We start from the raw sequence: 25,998 nt of genomic DNA on the forward strand, positions 1-25,998 counted from the left end.
TTCCATTCTTCTGTGTTGTCATATTAGTCACCATGGTCACCCTCATTAGTTCCAGCTGTTGTTAATTATCCACTCATTGCTTTGTGTATTTAAGCTCATGCTTTTCCATTTTTTAAGTTGTTGTTGGTGTAGTGTGTGGTTTACCTGTTTTTTTTTTTGTTTTGTTTTTTTTTATGTTCCTGGTTTCCCTTCTGTGTTAATTGGATTATTGCCTTGATCTCTGGTCTGGATTGTTTGTTTTGCCTTTTATTATTAACCCTTGTGTGGTTTTCATATTTTTGTTATTCAGCCAGTGTTAGTGGGTCTGGTGGACCCTCTGCATTTTTGGGTTTTTAATTCAACACAATCAAACAATTTTATATTAAAATACTCAACAGATGTTTACTTTATCCCAATTAGGCCTACAAGCAATATAAACAGCTTATATGGTTAATATTTTCTCTTTACTTTTGTTAGATCACATTTAAGAATTGCAACCTTGTGCAGGAATGGCAGGGGTAGAAACACAAAACTCACTCTTGCACTCGATAACACTCTTACACTTACACAATATCACATGCACACACAGTGTACAGTGTAAGTTCATTGAAAATGTGTTCTGATATATATTCTTCACAGAAATTGAGCCAAGGTCAATGAGTCTGAGTTTGAAAAAATAATTAATCGTATCATTTTTCTTTTGATAAAAAATGAAAACGGGCCCTACAGTCCCGAACACCATACAAGGGTTAAGTCTGTGTGAGCTTATGGATTCGCAGTGGCGCCTCCAGAAATTATCCATAGGGGTGGCCAGATGGGGCCACTTAAAATCTTGGGGTGGCACACCAAAACTATAAACCATCATTTCAGAATTTTATTCCACTGTTGTAGTAAACCGGCCTGTAGAAAACTATCAGATCAAGACTTACGCCCGTTTCACACATACTCCGTGTGCAGTGCATATGCGGTGCGTGTTGCAGTGCGTATGCAGTGCAGGAGCAGCACACGCAATAGTGCTTTCACATATGCTGCGTTTGCAGTGCGTAACTGATTCGCTGCTGTTATACCACAAATACATACTCACTGTATTTCAAATCCAGAAGATATCAGCAACTTTTATTTTAAAAAAGTTTTTTTTTTGTCAGTATTGCGATTCTCTTTGTACACATATACACTGTTTAATAGACGTATTCACGTTTAAACACAATTTAAACAACATATTATTAAAAGCATTACTTCTATATAATTATATATTAAGTTGCTCAAGCAAGTGGTAAAAATATTTTACCATGTAGGCTATACTATTAAAATCGCATAGCCTACATTTTAAATTAAAACTTAAAATTGACAAAAACAGCAGACTCATACCCTTGCCTTTCTTTTGCATAATTTAAATCTTTATACAATAAATCTTGCATGTCACTAATAACTTGTTTTTCCACCTCCACGAATGAGACGAGTGTTGTTCATTATGTTGTCTTATTGAAGTAAATGGTATTTTCCCTTGATTTACCCCGGTCTTAACGTCTCAGCATTCCGATTGTCTTTGTACGCATATACACTCTTTAACAGACGCACGTTTAAACACAATTTAAACAACGTCAGCCTATTATTCAATGGATTACTTTTACTTATATTAAGTTGCTCAAGCAAGTGGGCAAATATTTAACCATGTACTTTATATTAAATCGCAAACATTTTAAATTAAAACTTAAAATTGACAAAAACAGCCGACTCTCATGCCTTTTCTTTTTCATTTAAATTTGAATACAATAAATCTTGCATATCACAAAGAACTTGTTTTTCCACCTCCACGAATGAGACAAGTGTTGTTCATTATGTCACCTTGTTGAGGTAAATTGTAGCTTTCCTTGCTTTACCCCGGTCTTAAAGTGAAAAAAAAAAAAGTATTTAAATACATTTATGTTGAGATTACTACATTTTATTTAATTAATCGCATTTATGGTGAAATTGCTACATTTTTAGGTCAATCTGTGTTCATTTTGACCACGAAACATGCTGTCACTTTAATTCAGCGCGTGCAGCACAGCAAAAATAGACTCGGTGCGGAAACGATCGCTGCACTGCTGTATACGCACCGCAACTGGAACGGATCGCCGGACTGCATCCGTGTGCAGTGTGAAAGCTCTAACCTGTTAACATGGGTACGGAAAAAAATACGCACCGCATACGCACTGCAAACGGAGTATGTGTGAAACGGGCGTTATGGAAACTCCTACTGATATACTTTGGTTTATTGTGTTATATTTAATGTTACTAATGATATAATGTGCATAGACAGTACAGTTAACATTTTGAGTTGCACAACAATTCTGTTTTATTTTGCAATTATATTTGGCATAAGGTGTAGCCTACATTTATTGCAAACAAAACAGTTACTGGGGAAAAGCATATACTGGCAGATACAAATATATTATATTTATATATTAATGTCAAGAATTCAGAAGTGTATATATTTATATAGCCTACACTACAAAGAAATAATATACAATTAAATTATGCTTATTTTAAATGTATTGAGCAGGCTAGGTATAAAAAAATGTAGGCTTTTAAATAATCTTTCAGTGCGCAAAACCATAATAATATGAAATGCTTCAAAACAGAGCGCACAAAGCGCGTATGCGCATCGCGGGTGCAGAATGATGTGCTCAAAGCAACATGGAGTCACACAGTGTTCAGCGCTGCGCTGCACAAGTGCACATTTAAAAGTTCACGGCACAAAGCGAAGAAATGTCGAGCGCACAAATCCAAGTGTATATCTGTCCAACAGTTTATTGATCATTTGTTTCACAGTTTTAAATTCCAGTTATTGTGCGTTTGATGCCGATTCATAGTCCTTGTGATGTGTGTGATCTAACAAGCACACGGTAGTGAGTCGTTTAAAAACAGCAACAAACTCCAACAAAATAAAGTCATTTTATGCAAATCCACAGCCTTTTATCTACAGATCATGCATTATAATGTGAATATATCATATTGGAGAGAGTTTTACCATGCATCCAACCGGAAGAGGCGCGCGCGCTGTTTGAATAACGTTTCTCTCTATGGCTCTGCAGCAAACGACAGGAAGGATCTAAAAAGTGGAAACTTGTTATGTCACAGGGCAGCTTTGGCCCCGCCCACTGGAGCGATAGTGTACAGAGTGACATGACATGAGAACGAGAGAAGATCGACACAGGATCATTAATACCATTTCCTTCCAAACGATCCTAATAGTGGAGCGGCTAAGTGCTTATGTTTGGCAGAATCGTTCAGTTTATGATACAAGCGTGAAAATTGGCATGAGCAGTCTCCATGGGTCACTTGACAAGAAAATTGTCCGAGCCACTTGAAATTTCCACCCACAGCTACTTGAAATTTCAAGATGGCGGCCATTTTTCAAGATGGCCACCACCTTAGTGGAGCAATTAGGCTTAAGAAATCATTTAGTTGGTGATACAAGCATGAAAATTGCCATGAGCTGTCTCAAAGGGTCATTTGACAAGAAACCGCCCACAGCCACTTGAAATTTCAAGATGGCGGCCTTTTTTTTCAAGATTACCACCGCCTAAATGGAGCAGTTAAGCGATATAATTGTTTAGTTAGTGACATAAGCATGCAAATTGGTATGAGCAGTCTCTAAGGGTTGCTTGACAAGAAAGCACTCTCAGCCACTTGAAATTTCTATTTTCAAGATGGTCGACCCCTGGATCCTCAAAAGATCAATTTTCCGATAGAAATGTATTGTTTTTTTTTTCCATTAAGGACGATTTAGTGTCATTTTATTTTATATGTGTTAGATTGTTCTAAAGAACAACTTTTAAAGGTCCCATTGCATGGATTATTTTATTATTTTAGAATGTTTCCTGGGGTGCCCTTATACTGTTAGTATGTTTTTTAAATCAAAAGTTGTTATAATTTAGAAATAAAAGGCATATTTCCTAGCCTGATTTCATCCTCTGATTTGAACACCCTGTTTGAAGGGGCGTGTCTGCTGTGAGACTTCAATGTAAACGCCCACTGCTGTGATTGGCTGACATGCTTGCATATGAAATATCTGGCATTACATGTGGAACTATCTGGAAAACTTTTACTATTACAACTATTATACGTTTTTACTATTACAGCTGTCGGGATTTACGAATCGTGAGAATTTTTTTAAGTATTTAGATCTATTCCCATCACATAAAAGGTTGCAATGATGAGCATTGAGCAGATGACAGCCTGTTGATCGCGTGAAAAAAGATCTTCTCATTGCAACGCAGTTTCTGCACTCACTAATGATTTCACCAATGCAAACATGAGGTATATAAGTACAGTAAGAGATTCGTTGTGCAGTGTAACAGCGTCATTGATTTCATAACGAGTTTTGGCAAGTGTCCAGATAAACTCGCGCTGTGTGATTGATAGCTTGGGCGATTGGAAAGGGATTGTTCTTTGATCGCTTTCTGTATATTAATCACATTTTAAGTAAGATTATTTTCATCCTACTAAGAGAAACGATGTGAAGTTGATCGCTACTTCCATAGTAAATCACTACTTACCGCTTGCTGGAATATAGTTGAAATTGTCCCCTTCTTTCAGTATGAAATGCTGAGAGAAGCCTGCTTGATATTATCCCAGGTTAGAAAAACAGTCCATGGTGAAATGGACAGAGCAAACTAACAACTTCTAATTAAAATTTTGCGGTATCCGATTATAGATAAACATCAACCACGCCTGTTGACATTTCGCCATCAATACGCCTGTATTCCTGTGGGCGGAGGTTAGTCAAAAAACTGTTTTAGTGACGTCATTAAAGAAGGAAGTAGAGGCATGTAGTCCAAACTGGCCGTTCAATGTAGGCGACTTCTGTTCAATGACTTCTGGCATTGAACTTTGAGCTTTATAATTTTACAGATATTATTTATACTCTAACAACAACATTACACACTAACTAAAGTTTGAAACATGGGATCACGAAGAACGGGACCTTTAACGCATCAAAATAAAGTTGTGTTGATTTGTTGAATATAGATAGATTAGACAAGAGTGAATATCTGCACTACGAGGGCACACTGGTGATATCACTGCTGTTAAACTCAGATTGGGGTTCAATGTCAGCTAATTGTAAAGTTAGTATCCCAAATGCTGTCTAATCTACCCCAAAACAGTTAGATAGCCGCACCTTAATTGAAAGGTTGTGCCAGCACGGGAGAGCCGAGCCAAGGTTAATGGGGTTTTAGTTAACCGGATGGTGTACGCACGGGATATAAATGGCATTGGATGAACGATCGGACTAAGTGTAGGGTTAAGGTATGAACTTAGTTGTATCCCATACATGCCTATGTAGTTGCCCCTGCTAGAACCTATTTGCATGTTTCTTTTGCCAGTGTTAGTCCTCTATATTTTCCGGTATAGGCCTATGGCTCGGCTTCCCCTCGCCACATCGGCGCATCATGTTTTATTTTGTCACCAGACTATCACTGTGACATTTTCAGTTTAGTTCCTTAGTATTGTTTGAGATACTTTCTGTTTGTCATGGTTCCATGGCTGTGTCAGCCAGAGTCGCTGTTGCCTCTGGATCTGTTCTTATTGACATTCAGTATTAGTCATTGCTCAATTTTTTGTTTGGTGCACTGTACGTTCAGAACCACAACTGTGCTAATTTATTAATCTTATTTTGGTTTCCCCACCTCTCAGTATTAATTTGACATGTTTAATAACTGTTAGTAAAAAAAAAAAAAAAAAAAAACTCCCTTGTGACTGTTACCTTGTCGTGGTAAATGAACCCTGAGAGCTATGCTGGTGGGAGGCAACTCCTGACAGGCTTTACCAAACTGGACAGGTCATGGGTGAGGAGTCAGACAAAACACAGTCAAACTACCTCTCTTGACAGAGTCTTTTGAGGAACCCAATACATTTCTATGAGAAAATATATCATTTAAAGATCCACATGGCGGGCGGCAGTAATCCTGAAAAATTGCCGCCATGTTGAAATTTTATGTTGCTGTGGGCGGTTTCTTGTCAAATGACCCTTTGAGACAGCTCATGGCAATGTTCATGCTTGTATCACCAACTAAATGATTTCTTAAGCCTAATTGCTCCACTAAGGTGATGGCCATCTTGAAAAATGGCCGCCATCTTGAAATTTCAAGTAGCTGTGGGTGGCTTATTGTCAAGTGACCCACAGAGACTGCTCATGCCAATTTTCATGCTTGTATCACCAAATAAACCACTTTATCACTTAACTGCTCCACTAAGGTTGTCGGCCATCTTGAAAAATGGCAGCCATCTTGAAATATCAAGTGGCTCGGACAATTTTCTTGTCAAGTGACCCATGGAGACTGCTCATGCCAATTTTCACGCTTGTATCATAAACTGAACGATTATATCACTTAGCCGCTCCACTATAATGCTTGGATAGTGGGTTATTCTTCCCAACAATGTGAATGTCTCAGCAGTGCATTATTTGTTTGTATTCGGGGTATTTCACTGTGGATTATTTGGTACATTTCGGCGCAGACTTCTCTCTATGGCTCTGACGTTACTGAATGGAGAATGATTGACAGCCGCAGAGGAGGGAAAACGAGTTTCCGTATACTTTAATGATGTAAATAGACTTATGTCCCTCACATTAAAGGGATACTTCAGCTCTGGGAAGATGAATGTGTATTTAAAATAGGTCATTTAAGTATAAGAAATGTGAAGAAATTTTTGAATTTGGAGCTTTCTAGACTGAGAAAAGTCAGAAAATGTATTTTTGGCTTATGTGGATGAAAGACAACAACTCCCAGAATGCACTTGCTTCGCTGCCTTAGGAGGCCACGCCTACCGGTAAGAGTGCGCAGATGAAAACAACAAAGCTAGCCTACGTGATGAGTTTGCGAGGGATTTAGAGATCGTCCAAGATGTCCGGGATTCGGCTTTTGCGTTCTACAGTCGCCATTCATCATGTTTACTGTGGCGAGCAGGACGAGGCTGACGGCCGCGGGAGAACGGCGCGAGGCCGGTGGCGTCATTACTGAGACGCGCCGGGTCTCGTATCTCTCACGGAGGAGTGGGAATTTTTCTTAGCAATGGTAAAACGCACATCAACCGATCACTTGTTTAGCGTTCATGTAAACACTACATTCAAATTCACCAATCGGAATGAATTCAGTTAGATTGAAAGGTGTGCATGTAAACAATGAATGGCGACCGCAGAAAGCAAAAGCTGAATCCCGGACATTTTGAACGATCCTCGCCCGCCGGACAAGTCCGGGAAAAGGAGGATGGTTACTTACTCAGCTTTCTCCTACTATTCAGCTTTCTCCACAGAACAAGAGCCTACAAGCTTAGCTTCCAAAGAAAGACGGCTGACTGAGTGTGTGTACATTCTGTGAGTGAGATCCCACCCTCTATGGGCGGGCTGAAAACATGCGGAACAACGCCATCTACTGGCTGTAGTCTTTAGCCTCTGTCCAGAAAATCCTCCGATGACGCAAAATTACGATTTTTGCGTCATCGGAGGATTTTTTCCAGACAAAAAATACATAAATCTCTTGTCTCAGGGGGATATGAGGGTGGAAAGCATGGTAATTCGAAAATACTACAGGTTTTCTACTAATACAAAGCTTAATGCTAAATCCTGAAGTAACCCTTTAAGCTATGGAATGACTTCAGATGACTGTGTCACCCGAACTGACGTGAAAAAAGCGGGAGGCGCTGAAAAGCGCACTGTTTGCATCCCTGCTTGTCAAAACGTGTCAAAGACACATCAAAAAGCTGCTGTAACAGTATGCTGTAACCATTTGGCACTTAAAAAGCACATGTCACGACACATAATTCCCCGTCTTTTTTTACTAATGAATATTTTTGACTTATTTACTTACCGGTAGTCTTCTTCATCTTCTCTCTTAACTTCTTTTGAAATTGTTGACCGGCGCGCAACAGCGGCATGGACGGAGGGGCGGGGGAGTACTGGCTACTGTGTGCGATCGAAGGTGTAGAGCGGCTTTCCTGCCTGGCTGTGCATTAGAAATGCATAACTGATGCTACTAAAATTTATACTGGCCAGTGGGGTGGCCTCATCCTTGCACACCTGTTACAGTAATGCAACAGATGCAAATTTTTTATTTAAAAAATGTATTAGTAAATGTAGAAATTAACATTAGCTAAGATTAATAAATGTTGAAGTAGGCTATTTTCATTGTTAGTTCATGTTAATACAATAACAAATATATTTTAATGTAAATATTACTATATTTTTTATTTATAAAAAAGTAAAATATTTATAGCCTACTAATACATTTCTGAACATAAAAAAAAAAAAATCAACATTTGACTTTTGGACATTTTGCACAATTTTAGTACTCTGTTTGGTCGCCACTTGAAGCAAAACCAGATGAGAACCTTTGAATGAACCTTTGAATGAAAAGTTTTTCTAGCCAGCCACAACAAAAGGAACAAAAACTGAAAAGAAAATAAACTATAAATTACTTATTTCTTCCTGGTGAGAGACCCACAACAGAGCTACAGCTCAAACAAACATATTACATGTAAGATGTGTGCCAGGGAACAAATAAAATGGAAAACAACTATAACGGTAAGAAAGGGGAATGAAAGGAGCAGGAAAATGCCAGAATCAAAACTCTAGTTACACAACCCTGCAGTCTCTCTCCCCAAACTAAATGTCTTTTTAAAGTCTTGTTTCACACCAATGCAGCTGGCAGTATCAATTACAAAGACGTTCACACTGGTGTTCATGGTATTCAGGCAGGGAGTGCTTCGGAAAACTATACTGTTATCAATTCTTTAATTACCTGCATGACACACCCGCAAATCTCCAGCTAAAGAATCAGCAAGAAGATGGTTCAAAAATAGTCTTCTTTTGGATGCACAAAACTTCCATCGTTTGTTTATTGACAATCTCTCTTGTACAACCTTGGCATGTTGTCCATCACCACACGTACTGAAAAATGTAGAGACATTCAGTTATGAAATCTCAAATGGCATGTAAAATAACATTGTTGTCATCCCGGCGTTCCTCAACTGTGTGGTTGTATGGTGTACATTTACAAAAAGCTCCATGAAATCTTTGAAGCATTTGCCCTCAGGGAACAATCATTAGCTGTTAAAACGAGGCAGAAATACGAAACATGAGGTGGATAGAGTATGCAAGTTACCGTTTGTTTATTTGCTCCTTAGCTTCATTCTGGATGCTAAATGTGTATAATACATGATTACGTGATAGAGATGACATTTGAAGCCTTGTTTAGATAATTTCAACTTCTGTGGATGAAGCAGATTTTTTATTTACATTTTTTCATTTAGCAGATGCTTTTATCAAAAGTGACTTGAAGTGCATTCGAGGTATAAAAAATATAAAGCGGTATTTCTGTCCTGAGTCGAACTCTGACTTTGGTGTTGCTAGCGTCACTAGTCATTGCTTTGACATTTCATTGATGCCGACTGATGTAAAGGTGCAAAGCAATTGACTTACATTTACTTACTATTTGCTTGGGAAAGTCCTGTGGTGCATTAGAGCATTAAGACCATGTGCACATGTTTCTGCCTCTTTACATCTGTGTGAAATCCACAAGGTCAAGGTCACATGCGTTTTTTGTCAACGCATTCTCATCCTTGGGCGTCATATACTGACGCTTTTGACATTTCGTCGACATCGAATGCACATGGCACCCTTTAGCGTCAATATGACACGCACAGAGCTTTGTTCGGTTATGGGTAGGTTTAGGTCTGGTGTAGGGTTAGGGTTAGACCACTAGGAGGCGCCTTCTGGCCCATTTCTATCTGCGTCTCATATTGACGCTAAAGGGTGCCATGTGCGTTCGATGTCGACGAAATGTCAAAAGCGTCAATATATGACGCCATAGGATGAGAACGGGCTGGTTTTTGTACGAAACTACATACTATATGCGTGAATCAGTTACACTACAGAATGTTAAAAATGACTTTTGTTGGTTGATTCAGTTATATTAAATATTTTTGACTAAAACCAGCATATTGAACCCTTACAAAATATCTAATCAAAGTAAACGCCAGGCTTCAACCATAAGCAAAGAGCAATTTCTTCCGTTAACATTTAATTAAAGACAATGCAGTCGTATTTTGAGTGTCTGATATGTTATTTTACTCCTGAGACTGACTCAATAGTGTGATGGGTAAATGGGGTTTTTGATAATGTTGCTTTGGGCAGTAGATCTGGCGTGCACACAAACGCGAACATCTATGACAGAAAATGGATTCAAAACTATGCCATCTCATCCTAAACACCCCCTGCACACCATAATAAAGGAAGAAGAAATCACCAAACACAAACTGCTGCAGCTATTTCCCCTACAAACACAAAACAGGGTCAATCGTGCATTAATGAGGCCATCAGATTCTATTAGAAGGAGGAAATGAACTATTGCGTCAACGAAAGACCTAAAAATGAGCAACATCAAATTCATACAAATACAATTAATTTAAATAATGAACAATGCATGGCACAATGTTTTTCATAAAGTCTCAATATCTTCAATTTTATTTCATACAATACATTTTACAATGAAATCTTAAGCAGGACCGGTGGTGAATGTACAAACGTGAGAGAGAACACCTCAGTCTCAGTTCTGGGCGAAATGGTCTTTTTGAAAGTCACACCTCTTTATTGCCACCAAGGCTACATATATACACTAAATTACAAGGTATATTTTTTCTTCATTGTTCATTATTGCACAACTTTTTGTTTGGTTTTATATGAACAGAATCAACAAAATAAAGCAATCAATCCATTTTGACAATATAGTACAAAGAAAGCAAAAATAAAGTGTTATGTATACATATATTAATATATATATTTATATATAAGTCTTTCATATAAACAGCCTCTCAACATGATAAAAATCAGTCAAACTGCAGCAGAAAGCCAGAGAAGTAGTGGTGAGTAATGCCACGCCCCCAGTGATTTTGAGTGACAGCTCTGCTGATTGGGCTTGCTCATAGGAAGTACCTCCCACTGGTGAAAGAGAAATCAGTCGTGTAGTTTAAGCACCCTTAAATATCGTAACACCCTTGTCCTCAAATGATCATGCACAAATGTATGTCTTCAGTTAGATTCTGTGCTCTATAAACACTATGCTAGGACCCTTGACAAATACAAGACACCACCTAGATTTTCTATTCCACAGACCCATTAGATATGGGACACATCACACAACCACAATAAGCTCAAAAGATTCCATTTCCCTCTTTCCACCGGTCCGTCTTTTCCACTGTTTTCGGTGATGCTCAAATCCATCTACCATAATCCTGTTCCTCCACTCTCAGTCTTCCTCTCATCCAACTCACACCATCTAAAATCCATTCGATTTGTCACTCCATCAGCTGCTGTGTAAACTCTCTGTGAAGAAGCCAGTGGTCTATGTGCTACCAAGCCCAGATAGAGTATGAATGGCCTGTTTTTCATTTCCCCCAATGAATCACTAATGACTCAAGCGCTGCATTGGACTGCTGGGATAAAGGGCTTTGTACATTAACAAATGTGATAAAACATAAGGCTGTGCTTCTGATAATGAGACCATTCATCACTCTGCTGCAGTTCAAATAAACTAAACGGCCAAAAATATCTAAACACAAAAACACAACACCCATATGCACTTGTAATTTCAACACCATTGGAATAATTCACCCAAAAATGAAAAATCACTTACTCGCATTCACATTGTTCCAAACCTGTATGTCTTACTTTCTTCTGTGAAACACAATAGGGAAATTTTTTAATGTACTGGTCACTTGTTTCCATGCAGTTACATAAATGGCATTGACTTTTCATGATTCAAAAAACAAAACAAAAAATACCATAAAAAGTTCCTTCAAACTTGTCCATGTGACTCATGTACCAAGCAGTATGACTGATTTGGGTGAGAAAAAGACTGACATCTAGGTTGTCGAACTCTAGAAATTCAAGAAGTAGAATCATCTAATCGCTGAGTTAACAAATCATTCAAACTAGTTTTGTGGACCAGATAAAAACATCAGATTGAAAGATTCAAATTTAAAATGACATATAAATTTACATACTTTTGGCATTTGTCCATTCCACCCAGACATTTAGTGATCATTTCATTTTTCAGGACCATCTTGGTGGATCGTTATAGAAAACAACACAGATGCAACAGACATGAAAAAAAAAAAAAAAAAAAAGAGCAGTGTCCCACTTCCTATACCATGATTAATTTGATAGACGATGCTACATAAATCCCATGCAAAGACAAATGTGAAATCCCAAATGATCCATCTTCCCTCAGTATTGGCTTTCATCCCGCTCTCTCATCTTCTGCCATCTCTTTCTCCTTCCCCATTACCTCTCTTCTTTCTGTCCATCTTCCTAAACATCAAAGTGAGGGAGACATCAGAGGACTGATGTGAGAAGATGCTAATGCAGATATCCATTCATTCATGCACAGCTGGGACCATTCTTCCATGAATGCAGAGCAGGGGACCAGGGTCTACCCATCCTTCTGGGCCACTAAGCAACTCCCACATACTGTATATAACATTCAGCAATTTGTAGCTGATTTGTATTAGATTTCACAGCCAGCCATTTTCGTTACTCTACATGAATGAATTGAATCATAGTATGTGCACTATAGGGGCATCCTGTGCTGGAGGTGCTGACTTTGGACTGATTTCCTGGAGCCCGGGGCTATACAACATATGTCACCCAGACAAACAAGGGCTATTTTCAGCCTTGGTTTGTAGATGTCTGTGAGCTGGTGTGTATGTGCCTGCCGAACCCTTATCACAGCTTTTCAGACCCCATCCTTCTTATTTCTCTCTCAACGAGCAGCTATTTTCTATGAAAGCAGAGTGGTACAATGAAAGGGAGTGGCAGAGCCCTTGTTGGGGCCGTATAGTGCCGTGATGGTGGCTGTAATGGAGAGTTTGAGCATCTCTTGTGTATACACAAAAGCCACGGCCATTGATAATCGGCTCAGAGAACGAGTGCCGAGCACAGACTGCACTACGTACAGGGGCACTTTCGTTTTAATGGCCCTTAGTGCACACGTCTCCTAATTGCCATGATAAATATGTAATGCAGTCCCAAGGGCCGTTGCCTAGGGTGAACTCAAAGTCGTACGCCGAATCTTCTAGAGGCATGCCGAAGCCAAGTGCAGCTCAATGTTTACATGAGAACAAGAGAAAGAAAAGGAGTGCAAAGGGTTAGAGAGCATTTTGTTGTGACAGATCAGTAGCTATGCACGGGTTCATGAAAAACGGCAAATGCTATCTTTGCATCTCCTTTATTCTTCACACAATAGGCCAGCATCATAATTGCTATAGAGAACATGACAAATCAGGAATAAATTGCTAGTGATTTTTTGTCTCTCAGCGCGCCTATCTGCAACGCTGCTGGTGGTGTATTAATGTCAACCCGTGCAAAGCAGTCTTTGAGTAATCATTTTCCAATATTAGCACTTCACATTAATGGAAAAACAGATGAAGTTTTGAAGTTAATATACCACGTGAACGCAAACAAATGGCCACTTAAATGAAGCGGAACAAAGATGAAGAGGTACAGTAGAGGCTTTACCTGCTGAACACTGACCGTTTCACGTTAAACCCGTGACATAACATTCAACTAGACAAATGAATGGCCTTTTAGTCCGTCGCGCTGAGCTGAAATAAAAATATAATCGAATGCAGCCGCATGTAACCACATTGAGGTGTATGTGTCATGACATTAGAACGCAATTAGCAGAGAGCACATCTTTTTGAGACTACTGTATATATAACCACCAGTGATGGGGAGAAGCAACACTAAACCTTACAGCTAAGAACTAACTTCTGTAGCGTCACAACAGCTGTTTCCAATGAGCTCGGTTTCCAGTAACAATCTCTAACCAGTAGCACAAATAAATCATTTATAAATACTGCAATATACCAAAAAATAAATAAATACAAAAAAAAAAGAAGAATTTTGATTCCATGGTAACTTCAGTGTTTAAGATTGGGAATGAACAGATGCACTAACCTAATCCTCTCTCTTCTAGCACTGATTCATTGTAATTAATCGGTTCATCCTAAACTGTTCTCTTTCTCATTCAGTAGCACTGGAGAGTCTGAGTAATTCTAATGAATCAATTTGTTCAGACGGCTGATGTAAATAAACAAATAAAACAACTAATTCACTGATTAGCTGATTTATAAAGTAAAAAAGTAGTTAGCTACTTTTGTTTGTAGCTGATATTGTTGTCAACTACTTTTTCAAAACAGTAGCTTGACTACTTTAAATAGTTTAACTAGGGTACAACAGGGCTAAATGCACATCGGGGTAAAAGGCACATTTGACTTTACTCTCTTTTGAAACTAGATGGCACAACAATTCAGCTCAGCCCCTTTCTTAACAAACGCTTTGTACATGGAAATTGGTCTGATCCTTGATACAATCTCGGGCAGCAACGCAAAGTTGATTCTGCGCTAATTTGATCGAATATTTACTGTTTTTAAAAAAGTTGTAGAAATTTGTAGCAAAGGGAAATCGTTAAAATTATTGACTATTTTGAGACAGATATTTGAATGATTTTCAGTTTTGTTCAAGGTATTTAAAGCAATTTTTTTTAATAATGGAAGAATATGTAAAAGTATGATATATGGGGTAAAAAGCTATAAACCCCTGCTGTTAATTTTTAACATCTAAATAATTAACATGATAATAAATAGCTGGATAATCACCGTATGTATAATGAATTCATCATATCGACACAAATCCATAACTGAAAATAGTACAAACTTTGTTAAAATGATTGTTTTGATCAAGTATTAACTTAGACATTATTAAAAACATTATTTTAGCTAAAGTATTTGTTTCAATACATTGTGCCTTTTGCCCCGTGTGTGGACAAAAGTTATTTTCACACAAAATCTGTTGCTCCATCAATGCTTAATACATATATTTTTTCCTGCAATCATACACTATGGGAGTAGTGAAAAGCACATTTTTCTTAAGGTGTGCCTTTAGCCCCATTGTACCCTACTTCAAATTATGATTAGCTTACAGCTTGGCAAGCCACAATTTCAAGGTAGCTTTCCAAACACAGATAACAACTGGCCAGGCCAAGTATTTGCTGTGTAAGACCTTGGCATGAAAATAAGATCTTGTAACATTGAAGTGGAAAGGTTTTCCCTTGTTCCAGCAGAAGGCAGAAGTTAAGAATTCATGCCTCAGCAAATTCACTGAGAGCCCAGTATATATGTATTGTCCCGTATAATGCTAAAGCATATTTGGATTTCCAAGAGCACTTGGTGCAGTCATTTAGCAAGAATGATTTGTACAGCAGTTTTTCTTAATCAGAGCAACGCAATCAATCCGTTCCTGCAAAGTGAAATGAGGTTCTGTAAATGGAGCCTTGACCTCACAAAAGTTGAATTCAACATGTTTTGCTTGATTAAAAACAAGATCATGTTTGTTAAAACAAATAATATCATGCTTGACTAATGACGTCTTTGAAATGCATGAATTACAACTGTACCTGTAAATAATCAAGTGCATAAAACTAAAAGAAAACAAGGCAAATGTGCCAGAAGGATACAGACATTACTTGCTTAAAGGGATAGTTCACCCAAAAATGAAAATTACCCCATGATTTACTCACCCTCAATTCATCCTAGGTGTATATGACATTCTTCTTTCAGACGATTACAATCGGAGTTACAAAATTTCCCGGCTTTTCCAAGCTTTATAATGGCAGTGAATTGCCATTTATGTTTTGAAGTCCATAAAAGTGCATCCATCCATGATTAAAGTAATCAACACGGCTCTGCGGGGGTTAATACAGGCCTTCTGAAGTGAAGTGATGTGTTCGTGTAACAAAAATATCCATATTTAAAACTTAATCGACTAAAATAACTGGCTTCCGGCAGACGGCCGAACGCATCGGTTTACGGCGAAAGAGTAACCTTTGGCATGACACATTACGCATTGACGAACGAGGATAGAGTAAAATAAAACACCAGTCACGAATTAGAAGTCTAAAACAAAAAACTTGAGGGTGAGTAAATCATGGGCTCATTTAAATTTTTGGGTTAACTATCCCCATAAAGTCAATATAATAAACAGACATTACATGCTGGAAATAAACATCGTTATGTCTCTCACCAAGCTTGTTCAAAACACTCAAAAACCATCTGTGAACAAATTAAATCTTTATAGCTTAGAAATAAATACTCATGCTCTGAAATATATTGTTTACATTGCTCGGTATGTTTACATAAACTAGCATCAAGCTAATCTATTTCTTTAAAATCTTGTTATAATTTTGCATTTAAAATCATTTTATCACAGATGGCAGCAATAAGTAAAATAAAAACGAACTTTTAATGTGGTCAGTGTTTTATTATTATTTATACTACTTACAATAAGCAGTAACTAAAAGTCTAGTGAAATCTTCAGTGCACACTGGGCATTTGAAGGATTTTTCATTTAAATTGTTGAAATGAACACAGAAACGATAAACTGCACATTTTTTAGTGGTACCCTAATTTAGATGCCAACTATCGGGCCATAATTCAATCACAGGCAAGGTGGGACTGGGCAAACTTAATAATAAAGATTTGACACTTCATAAGCCTGTCGTAGTGATCGCAGACAAGCCCAGACAATAGCAGGCCTACCTCACCGAAACAAGAAATTATGATGCCGTCACTGCAAATAAGAATCATCATCAGTCTCAGACCCAAAAAAAGATCTCTCTTGTTTCCAAGTAGGGTTCTGGGGCAGCCATTTCAAGCCAAACACCTGCTGTCTCGACTGAGGACACAGAATTTGTTTTAAAATTCCTAAAGTCCTACTATATATATTAGTATTTTAAAACAGGATCAAAAAGGGATTCATAATCGCTGAGACAACAAATTAATTATCATTGCCATCAGCTGTCTACATAAACGTACACATAAAGCCAACCAGTGAATTCAATGAACTGAAGCTGAACTCACATTAGCAAAGCACTCAGAATCATGAATATTAATGGACATCACGGCTATTTTATTTTTGTACATAAATGTATGATTCAAGACTAGAAAAGGACATAGCAAATTCATGTTATATACAAAAACCTGCGTAATTAAATCAGGCTATATAGGCATAGAAAATGTCTCAAGGTTATGTATGTAACCCCGTTCCCTAGTAAGGGAACGTGACACAGAGGATGATGCTATGGAAATGCCTTCAGCATTTGCCAGTGTCTGAAGCACGTGTAAAATCACGCCAATAGTATTGGCTGATTATGTGACGAAGTATGGCACGTCACCAAGACCATTAAAGGGCGCATACGTCACAGAATCTCCAGATTCTAATTGTCTGAAGTAGCTGAGCAGGCATGAAGTATGGCAAAGCAATGCAGCGTCTCGTACCCTTCTGAGCGAACCAGGTCACGTTCGTAACCCTGAGACGTTCCCTTTTGAGGGATCTGAACACTGTGACATGGCAAAGCCATTCTGCGCCTCTAAGGCAAGGTGAGAAATGTCTGACCAGCAAGGTTGTGAAGTATGGATACGCACAAACCTTTTGGCCACCAAAGAAAAAATAATCCAGAAGGACTTGAGATCCTGGGGTTAAGTCCATATGATTGTATGCAGAGAGGACCAGCCTCTCGTAAAGGCGCACCTTAGCTAGTGCACTCCCAGTGTTGTGTGCTTGATGCCTAGAGATTAAACATGCTGTGCGCCTCGCAAGCAATAAAACATGAAGCCATACTACACGCCTCATAGGCAAAATAAATCACATCAAAAATCCAATGTGAAAAGCGCTGTTTTGGTGGCAGGAACAGATGATTTAGATTTAGACACTGAAACAGGCATGTGGCTTCTGAAGACAAAAAGTATTGGGGATTCCATGACGTAGTGCCCTTTTAGGTCTTGATGACGCACTACACTTCGTCACCTGACATCCGCCGGCCAATAGGATTGGCATGATTTCAAATGTGCTTCAGACACCCGCGCACACTGAAGTCATTCCCAGGTCATTCTGTTTCTTGAATTTCAATGGTATCATGCTCATGGATACTAGCTTCTACTAAAGGACCAAGATTATCTGAAGTTGATTTGAAGGCAGGCTTCAGGGTCAACAACAAAATATATGAAAACATTTATTTTTTATTTTTTAAGTGAAGCCTATTTATTTTACCATTCTATCTAGGATTTTATGATTTGCAGTTAGCATATAGGGTGATGACTGCAGTTAGAGTGCAGGTATCAGCATTGCTTCTACTGCAGATTGACAGGCACATCAGATAACGCTCAGCCTTTGTTCCTGTTGTCACAGGATGTTTATAGTGTTTTTGTTTTGTGTCATTTATCTCTTTTGCTCCTCTTTTTTTTTTTCTTACAGTATCGGCACTAAATGTGGTAGAGTTACCGAATCCAAGCGGAATGTCAGGAGTGATTTGCTTTGTGTCACCTCGATGAAACGTGTATGTGTGTGTGTGTGTGTGTGTTTGAGTGGGCTACCATATTTCAGGTGTGTGAAGTGCTGTGCTCTGTGATGATAGAGCTGGTGCCTTGATTTAGTGATTGCCAAACACACCAAATGCGAGAGGTATACTGGAGAAGAGAGAGTGAGAATGACTCAAAAAACCTACTCAGGGCTACACTTGCAATTCAGTCCAAAAATACAACACATAGAAGTAATTTTAACCATATCTTTCTTCTATCTTTTAATTTCAAAAACAGAACGGTACAGGTAATGACACATTCAAGGCCATACAGTATGCCACAAGGGTATTCATCACATTGTCCTCTCAGAGATGCCCAGGTCATTACTGAAGATCATTTTTTGTCATTAAGTAGGAGGATCACCTTTTATTTCACCCGTATGACTTTTGTAGCGATTAGCGCTTGCTTTATTCCAGTCAGACGGGGAGAGTAATTACTCAACCTCTAGATAAAACACTGATGCAGCCACGATGACAGAGGTTCTCCATACATCTAACCGACACTTACTCTCCAAAGCTGTAATGATTAGATAAGAGCACACTTATGAGTCAAATATAAAGCATATGACCTCCAGAACTTCCCAGGCACCAGTGTAAAGAACACAAACTGCAGCTTCAGAAACACTACCCCTTCAGAGGGTTCTTGATTTGTACAATGGTGTGACAGCCCGCATCCCAAGATTCACGAGGCTGGCGACACCACGGCCTTACGAACGTGCGGTCAGGACTCGGAGCAGCTGACATTTAAAGGACAGATAGCTGGAGGGAAGAGATGGTTTAGGTGTGGAAAAACAACACTTCTCCCATGCATTTCCGCTTCAGAGCTTTCTGACCGACCACACAAGCATGCCAAACCACTAGCAGCATGTCTACTATCAGAACCTCTCCTGTCTCTTTCCATGCACTTTCTTTTCTCAAGGGCCATTCTACATGGATATTATTGCTTCTTTTAGAGGGGAAAATCAATGAATTTTACTCATGAATATCCACCTAAGCAACACCACAAGAGCAGCACTGAATATCAGCACAAGTTGTTAAAGGCATACTTGACCAAAAAAAAAAAAACAATGACAGATTTGGTGTGTGTGTGTGTGTGTGTGTGTGTGTGTGTGTGTGTGTGTGTGTGAACTATCCCTTTAAAATCAAGTAATTTCAGGTTTCAATAATTTTTTTTAATAAAATACTTCCCAAAAAAGCTTTGTGCCACCAACCAACATACTGTACAGAACAGAAGAGAGGTTGCGAGTAGAATAAAGTGACATCGAATTTCCCTCCCTCATCAAAACGCTTCATAATCACACATGCATGGTTTTCTAGCTCCACTCAGTGAGAGAAATCCAGATTCTGCCACTCAATTTTGGTCTCAGACACTCTCAAAACAAAACAATCCCACTTTCAGTCTACACTGCCCACATACTCTAATCATACAAACACTGAAATATCAGCACTCTGCACAGCCAATCAGATTCAAGAACTAACTGTTCAATAAGGGATCTAAGCTACAGTAGCACAGAAGACAGTTTGAGGCCAAACTACATATGACCACAGAAGTCTAATGAGAAATTGTAGTCTCATTAATAAATCAAAGGGAAATTATGATTTACATTAATACAGATTCAGGAAGACCTCAGGGTGGGCGAAAAAAAATTATAAAACCTACAAGCCTCAACCATTCTAAAATGCATGTATCATTGTCATTGGTCATAGCACACATGCAATTCGATATATAAAAGGATATGTACATATGTTCAACCCAGTGACAAGACACATTGAGTTTTGTATAAAATCTCACCCATCACTCTAGACCATTTAACATCACACATACACTTTTCAAAAACTTAATATAGGCAGTTGTCCTTCAATGCATTGTCAGATTTTTCTTTAAGCTACATACACTTTTAAACTATACAACGATGGCAATACATTAACTCTTGGTCCACCTGTCACTCTTACAACACTTGCCACCGCTCGTGTTCTACTATAATGGTGATGCACTGATGCAAGCTTATTAGAGCATTAAATTCAAAGTCAAATCAAATGAACATTAACATTTAACATACAGCCCTCTTTTTTTCCCAGCTATCTGTCTCCCTGAGGAAACAGAGCGCTCAGTAGTGGTATTTTCCAAGGTCCTGAGTTCAAAATGACTTCATATGTTCATCTGAACCATTGGCAGTCCATCTATTCTCAACGATCGAATGGTTATGTAATGTGATCAGCCCTCACGTCGTGCAGGTATTGTTACTTAGGCTAGTAAACAAGGGTAAATACTCTACTTGAAGAAGAAAAAAAGACATTGACATCATTTTGTTTACTTGGGGCACACAAAGCTACTGTTTATTGCTGTAGTGTCAGACTAACCTTTGAAGTCTTGCACACTATTAGCAAAAATTGTCTTGTGAGATCCAAGAACACCTTGGAAACCAAGTAAGCCCTTTGTTATTGTGTTTTGTGGATTAAACTTTAATGCTTCAGTTTCTTATTTCAAAATGGTGGCTTCATGACTGGAATTGGCAAGATTAAAATGACAATCCCACGCTTGGGTCCTGACTAAACCACAACACGACTGATGTAATGTACAGAGACCCCGACGTCATGGATGGACAGTCACTACTAATCAAGAGTCAATGAAGTTCATCAACAGGTCAAGTCTAATTGTGATATTCACATGAATATTACAAAAAAAAAAACTAACCAGGGGTGCAAAACACTATGGCAGACTAAACTAAGAGATATTTGGAGTGTCATACCTACACTTGCACATGAATACAGTGACGTAGTCTATAAGCTAGATGAAATAAAGAGCAAACAAGTGCAATTTAAAGAGGAGGATTAATAAATAAGAGGTGCCCTACTGCAGTCCAGTAACCATGCTAAAGAAAATTCATGTATAAATAACTGATTCAGTTGCAAATCCAATCAACCTAGTTTTGTCAAAATGAAAGCTAAAAATCACCGTATTGTGTTTTCTTCATCTGACATGCCATCCAAGGACCAAAATAAAGCAGAGGCTCTTGAAGAAGTATTTAAATCCCATGGCCGGTTCATCATCCTTTGCATCTGGCTGTATTCAACCTCCAAAACATCCAAGAGTTCAGGTAATCCACAGTCTAAAATCCCCCCCCCCCCTTCTCTTCCTTTTTTTTTTTTGTTTGTTTGTTTGTTTGTTTGTTTGCTTGGATCTTTTCACCCCAGCATACAAAGAGTCCCCTCCACCTAACCAAAATTATAAAAATGGAAGCCACTTGCAGAGAATAAAGTCACAGAGAAATGTTTTTGGGTTGTGGGGAGGACAAAAGTGACCACAACAACGTGAGTCACCTATTCCTTGATCCAGAGCATATCAATAAAAAAATATCTGAGTAAAAACCTCACTCCTTTCATCCAGCATTGACATCTTCAGTAATAGTTACATTGAACTTCTTTGTAAAGAGACTCCGTCATGCAGAGGGCTGTTCTTTGTCCTTGTGTCCATATTTTCTTCATCTCCTAATGCAAAAGGTAGGAGATTACATATTTCTACATTTGCCCTTTAAATAAATATACAAACAATAATTGAAACAAATTTTACTAAATAAATAAATAAAATGACAGACAGTCTGACTTCCTTTCATTTAGTTTGGTCCCTCTCTAAAACGAAAGCTTTTCTTCAGGCTGACGGTGGAACAATTTTCGATATCCTTAAATATATAGAATACAGACAGAAACAAACAAACAGAATGACAAATGAACAGATAACCTGTAAAAAGTATGTATACTTAAAGTGTATACTTAACTGCATTAAATCTTTAAACACAGCATACCCTCTTTTAGAGAAGAAATCTCCTTTACTATATCTTTTCAGTTTCTTTATATATACTTTTGTATTTCAAGAAAACTCCTAGCATTCCAGCATTTGGAAAGCTCTACATGTACAGTACGTTGTTTCCTGACCTGATCCTTCAGGCAGCTGATTGAACTTTCTCTCTAGTCATGCACTGAGGGGCCAAACTGCTTCTCTCAAGTCTCTCCATCCAGTTTCTCTACAGTCCCGTCGGACGTTTACCACAAGCAAATACAAAATGGTAACAGGTCACAAATGAAAACAGGGAGTTAGAGAGAGAAAGACTTTGAGATGGAATGCCACATGTCAAACTGCTCCCTGAAAAAAAAACAGAGATCGAGTAGTGGGCTTTAGAAATAACTAACTCAAGGTAGAGTTTCATCTATTTTTTCTAGAGCCCACGATTGTTATTTGGCTTGTACTTTCCGCGTCTTTTCCATGTGCTGCCTCCAACTGCCTCTCTCTTCCTCCTTCCTTCCTTTCTTTCCAGGGGCTTGTGATATTACCCAGTGGCTCTTTTGAAAACACCTTTTCTTGGGTTGTGAGAGTTCCCTGGTCTAAGCTGCCCGTGCTGTTGCACTTTTTCACAGACGGGGGCGCTAGAGAACTCGGCAGAAGCAGTGACGTGAGTGACAGGCTGCTCGGCGACTCCGAGAGCTGCTGGCTGTCACATGTCTGGTTAAAGCCGCACCGTACCATCCCCACATCCTCATCAGAGCCTTGCTGAGTGCTTCCTGCACGGATGTTCTTTTCACAGTTGCTCTTGCTGCGCTGGTGCCCCCTCGCTGGTTGGAGGTTCTGGGCGGCTGGAGGACTGGGTCTCAGGGTCTCTGTGGAGAAACTGGCGCGCTCGTCGAGGAGGGTGTCCAGCAGGGGCTGGGGGGTGGATAAGATGAAACTGAGCCCTTCTTCCATGGTGGTCGGTAGACTGCCCTCTGAGCTGCCCGTAGCCAGGGAGGAGTCACTGTGAGATGGATACTGAGGACAGAAGGGTCAAATATTTTAGCAATGAATTGATAACAAGATGCATAAGATGTACACGTATGTAAGCCCATACAGTGTTCAAATTCTGTCTAAGCTCTTGTTGGTTTGCCCTCACAAAAAAAAAAGCGGCCTAACTAAACCCTGTTTCTAGTATTCTAGTTTCAATGAAACACCAGGAGCCCCCCAGCCTCCATCCATTTAAACACTGAGTACATACCTGTGTGGTGAGCAGCCTGGTGTTTGCTCCAGGAGAGCGTAGAGATGCCCATGAGGCTGGGGAAGTTAGACGGAGCCCTCTTGGTTTGTGTCCCGGTCGGCCTCTCGAGGGTGCAGGGAGGACCGCGGCAGCTGGGTGGAAGAATTCAGCTGGGAGACGAATAAGAGTGTTAGAGCGGCTTGAACCTTCAGAAACCTCTGGGTAGTCTTGATTACTGCTGCTACATGGAACTCCACCTGCACACAAATTCAATTACTGATTTTTAATTGAAATTAAATTGAGGGCGCAAACAGGATGCAGAAGGGCAACTTGAGTTTGAATTTACAGATGTAGAATTAAAATGAATAAATCACACAATGATGTCACGAATACTCTGTTCTATTATTAAAGCACCCAATAATGATGTTTAAAAGCATAAAATAATAAATAAACTAGTCTTAATCAACTCACCTTTTTACATAAACCATGAAAAAACATAAAAAAACATTTCAATTCGCCTCTCATTTAGGTTAACTGCTCAATGGATCTTCACGGACATGTCCAAGTCAGAACTGTTTCCTCAGTTCAGTGTACCGGTGACTCGAGAAAATGTTGAAACCATTAGCTGACTCTTGACTCGAGAAAGAACTGCTATCAGTATACTGCTGGCTGTTGATTCGAGAACTACTGCCATCATCGCATCTCTGTTATATTTCCAATACCTTTTATTTGTTATACTTTATGCTTTTCAGCAAAAGACATCAGAAACATACATTTTGCCCCCTTTATGAAACGCTCGGCAGACAGTTCTCAGCATGTCGGACATGCCCGAAAGACATGTGTACTGTTGAACTAACTGGAATGCTGAATGAGTTGGGATCCTAGGATCATGTACTCTGGGAAATTGGTTCATTTTGAGATGGAGTGACTGTCAGACACATCTGAAAGTGAGTTTTGATTGAGTAACTTGTAGATCTGTGCTGACTTGTGCTGCAGACTGTTTCAGAAGGTTCAGTCCGATTTGGTAAACTGGTTCAGACAGTTGACTAAAAAGAACCGGTTCAAAAGAACAATTTGCATTGCTAAATAATCTTTAGCTGCATTGACAAGAATTTTTAAGTTCATTAGATGAACAAAAGTTTTCAGCTGCTATTTGAGTTAACAAATTGACTGTAATTCTTTAAGTTAGGTCAACTTTTTTAGGTGTTCAATTACAATTCAAACTCTCAGCATAGCAGAAAGGAAACAAACAGCACAACAGTTTTCTTGCTTTGTTCTCCAGCTTTGTTACTCCTGCAGTACTGTGAAGGTGCCGCATTACCTATGCTGTGACGAGCAGGTGTGTTGTGATGTGGACTTTGAGAACCGCCTCCATGCGTTTCTGCCCCATCTTCTGCCCCGGAGCTGTGAACCCGAGAGGGCCGCCGTAACCTGCTGTGACCTCTCCCCCCTGGTTCTTCTGAGGTTAGACACTCATCACAGCCCCTTTCCTGAGCAAAAAACATTAGCATGAGCTTTCAGTATCCTGGGAGGCTTTAGGACTCTTATATCTTGCTTTCATGGTAAACAAAACTCTTTAAGTTTCTCTGTATCCAGGGCTTCTCACTTTAAAATGAAAATTAGCCCATGATTTACTCACCCTCAAGCCATCCTAGATGTATATGGCTTTCTTCTTTCAGACGAATACAATCAGAGTTATATTAAAAAAAATCCTGTCTCTTCCAAGTTTTATAATGGCAGTGGATGGCAACCAGCATATTTAAGCTCAAAAACATGCATCCATCCGTCAAAAACAAACTTCAAACGGCTACTGTGGGTTAATAAAGGCCTTCTGAAGCAATACGATGAGTTTGTGTAAGAAAAATATTAATATTTAACACGTTACAAAGTAAAATTCTAGCTTCCGGCCAAACATACGCAGTCTACTTGCCCCTAATTAGGGTTGGGTATCGTATAGGTTTTTTCCAATACCGGTGCCAAATCGATACTTTTAAAATGGTACAGGTGCCTAAACGGTGCCTGAACCGACACTTTAAAAAAAAGAGAGCCTCAAAACAATGGTGAATGACATTAAATAACAGCTTTTTTATTGAAAAATAAATAAATAATAATAATTAAAAATTCTTCAAACTGAATATATTAAAATTGTAGAGCAAATATAGAAATATAAGTAGTCTAAATACAAAACACAACACATTTGCATAACAAATTCACAATAAAACCTAAGCCACCTAACCCAAATACAATAATTTAACACTAAATAACACTATAGTACTAATAACAGCAACGTAGTCTGTATTCGGTATGCTAAAAACCAGCTTTAAATTTCAGCAACTCTTTTCACATTTTTTGCCTTCTCTGGCCAAATATGACAACTCTCCTGACTTATTGCATGTCCTGCACAAGGTGAGCATTATTTTAGAACGAATTGCTTAGTGCAGGCGCTAATGGATCCTATGATGTATCTTTTAATTTATCTCACTTATACAGTAGTACAAATACGTTCTGTACTCATAAAACGAGGCATTGGAAAGTTTGTAAGTACATCAGGAGTTTATTTA

General features: G+C 38.8%; 1 protein-coding gene across 1 annotated transcript in view; it reads right to left on the bottom strand.

The window, feature by feature from the left end:
* Positions 1 to 22,424: 22,424 nt before the first annotated feature.
* cacna1ia (calcium voltage-gated channel subunit alpha1 Ia) overlaps positions 22,425 to 25,998 on the bottom strand; it is a gene marked incomplete at its 5' end in the record, with an annotated part of 170,269 nt that continues 166,695 nt past the window's right edge. The window contains 3 exon segments of the mRNA XM_081383930.1: positions 22,425 to 23,235; positions 23,459 to 23,694; positions 24,759 to 24,927. Of these exon segments, the coding sequence (XP_081240056.1) occupies positions 22,636 to 23,235; positions 23,459 to 23,694; positions 24,759 to 24,927 (1,005 nt within the window). The 3' untranslated portion in view covers positions 22,425 to 22,635.

The sequence above is a fragment of the Scardinius erythrophthalmus genome (assembly GCF_964197995.2).
Source record: "Scardinius erythrophthalmus genome assembly, chromosome: 1".
In the NCBI taxonomy this organism is placed as follows: domain Eukaryota; kingdom Metazoa; phylum Chordata; class Actinopteri; order Cypriniformes; family Leuciscidae; genus Scardinius; species Scardinius erythrophthalmus.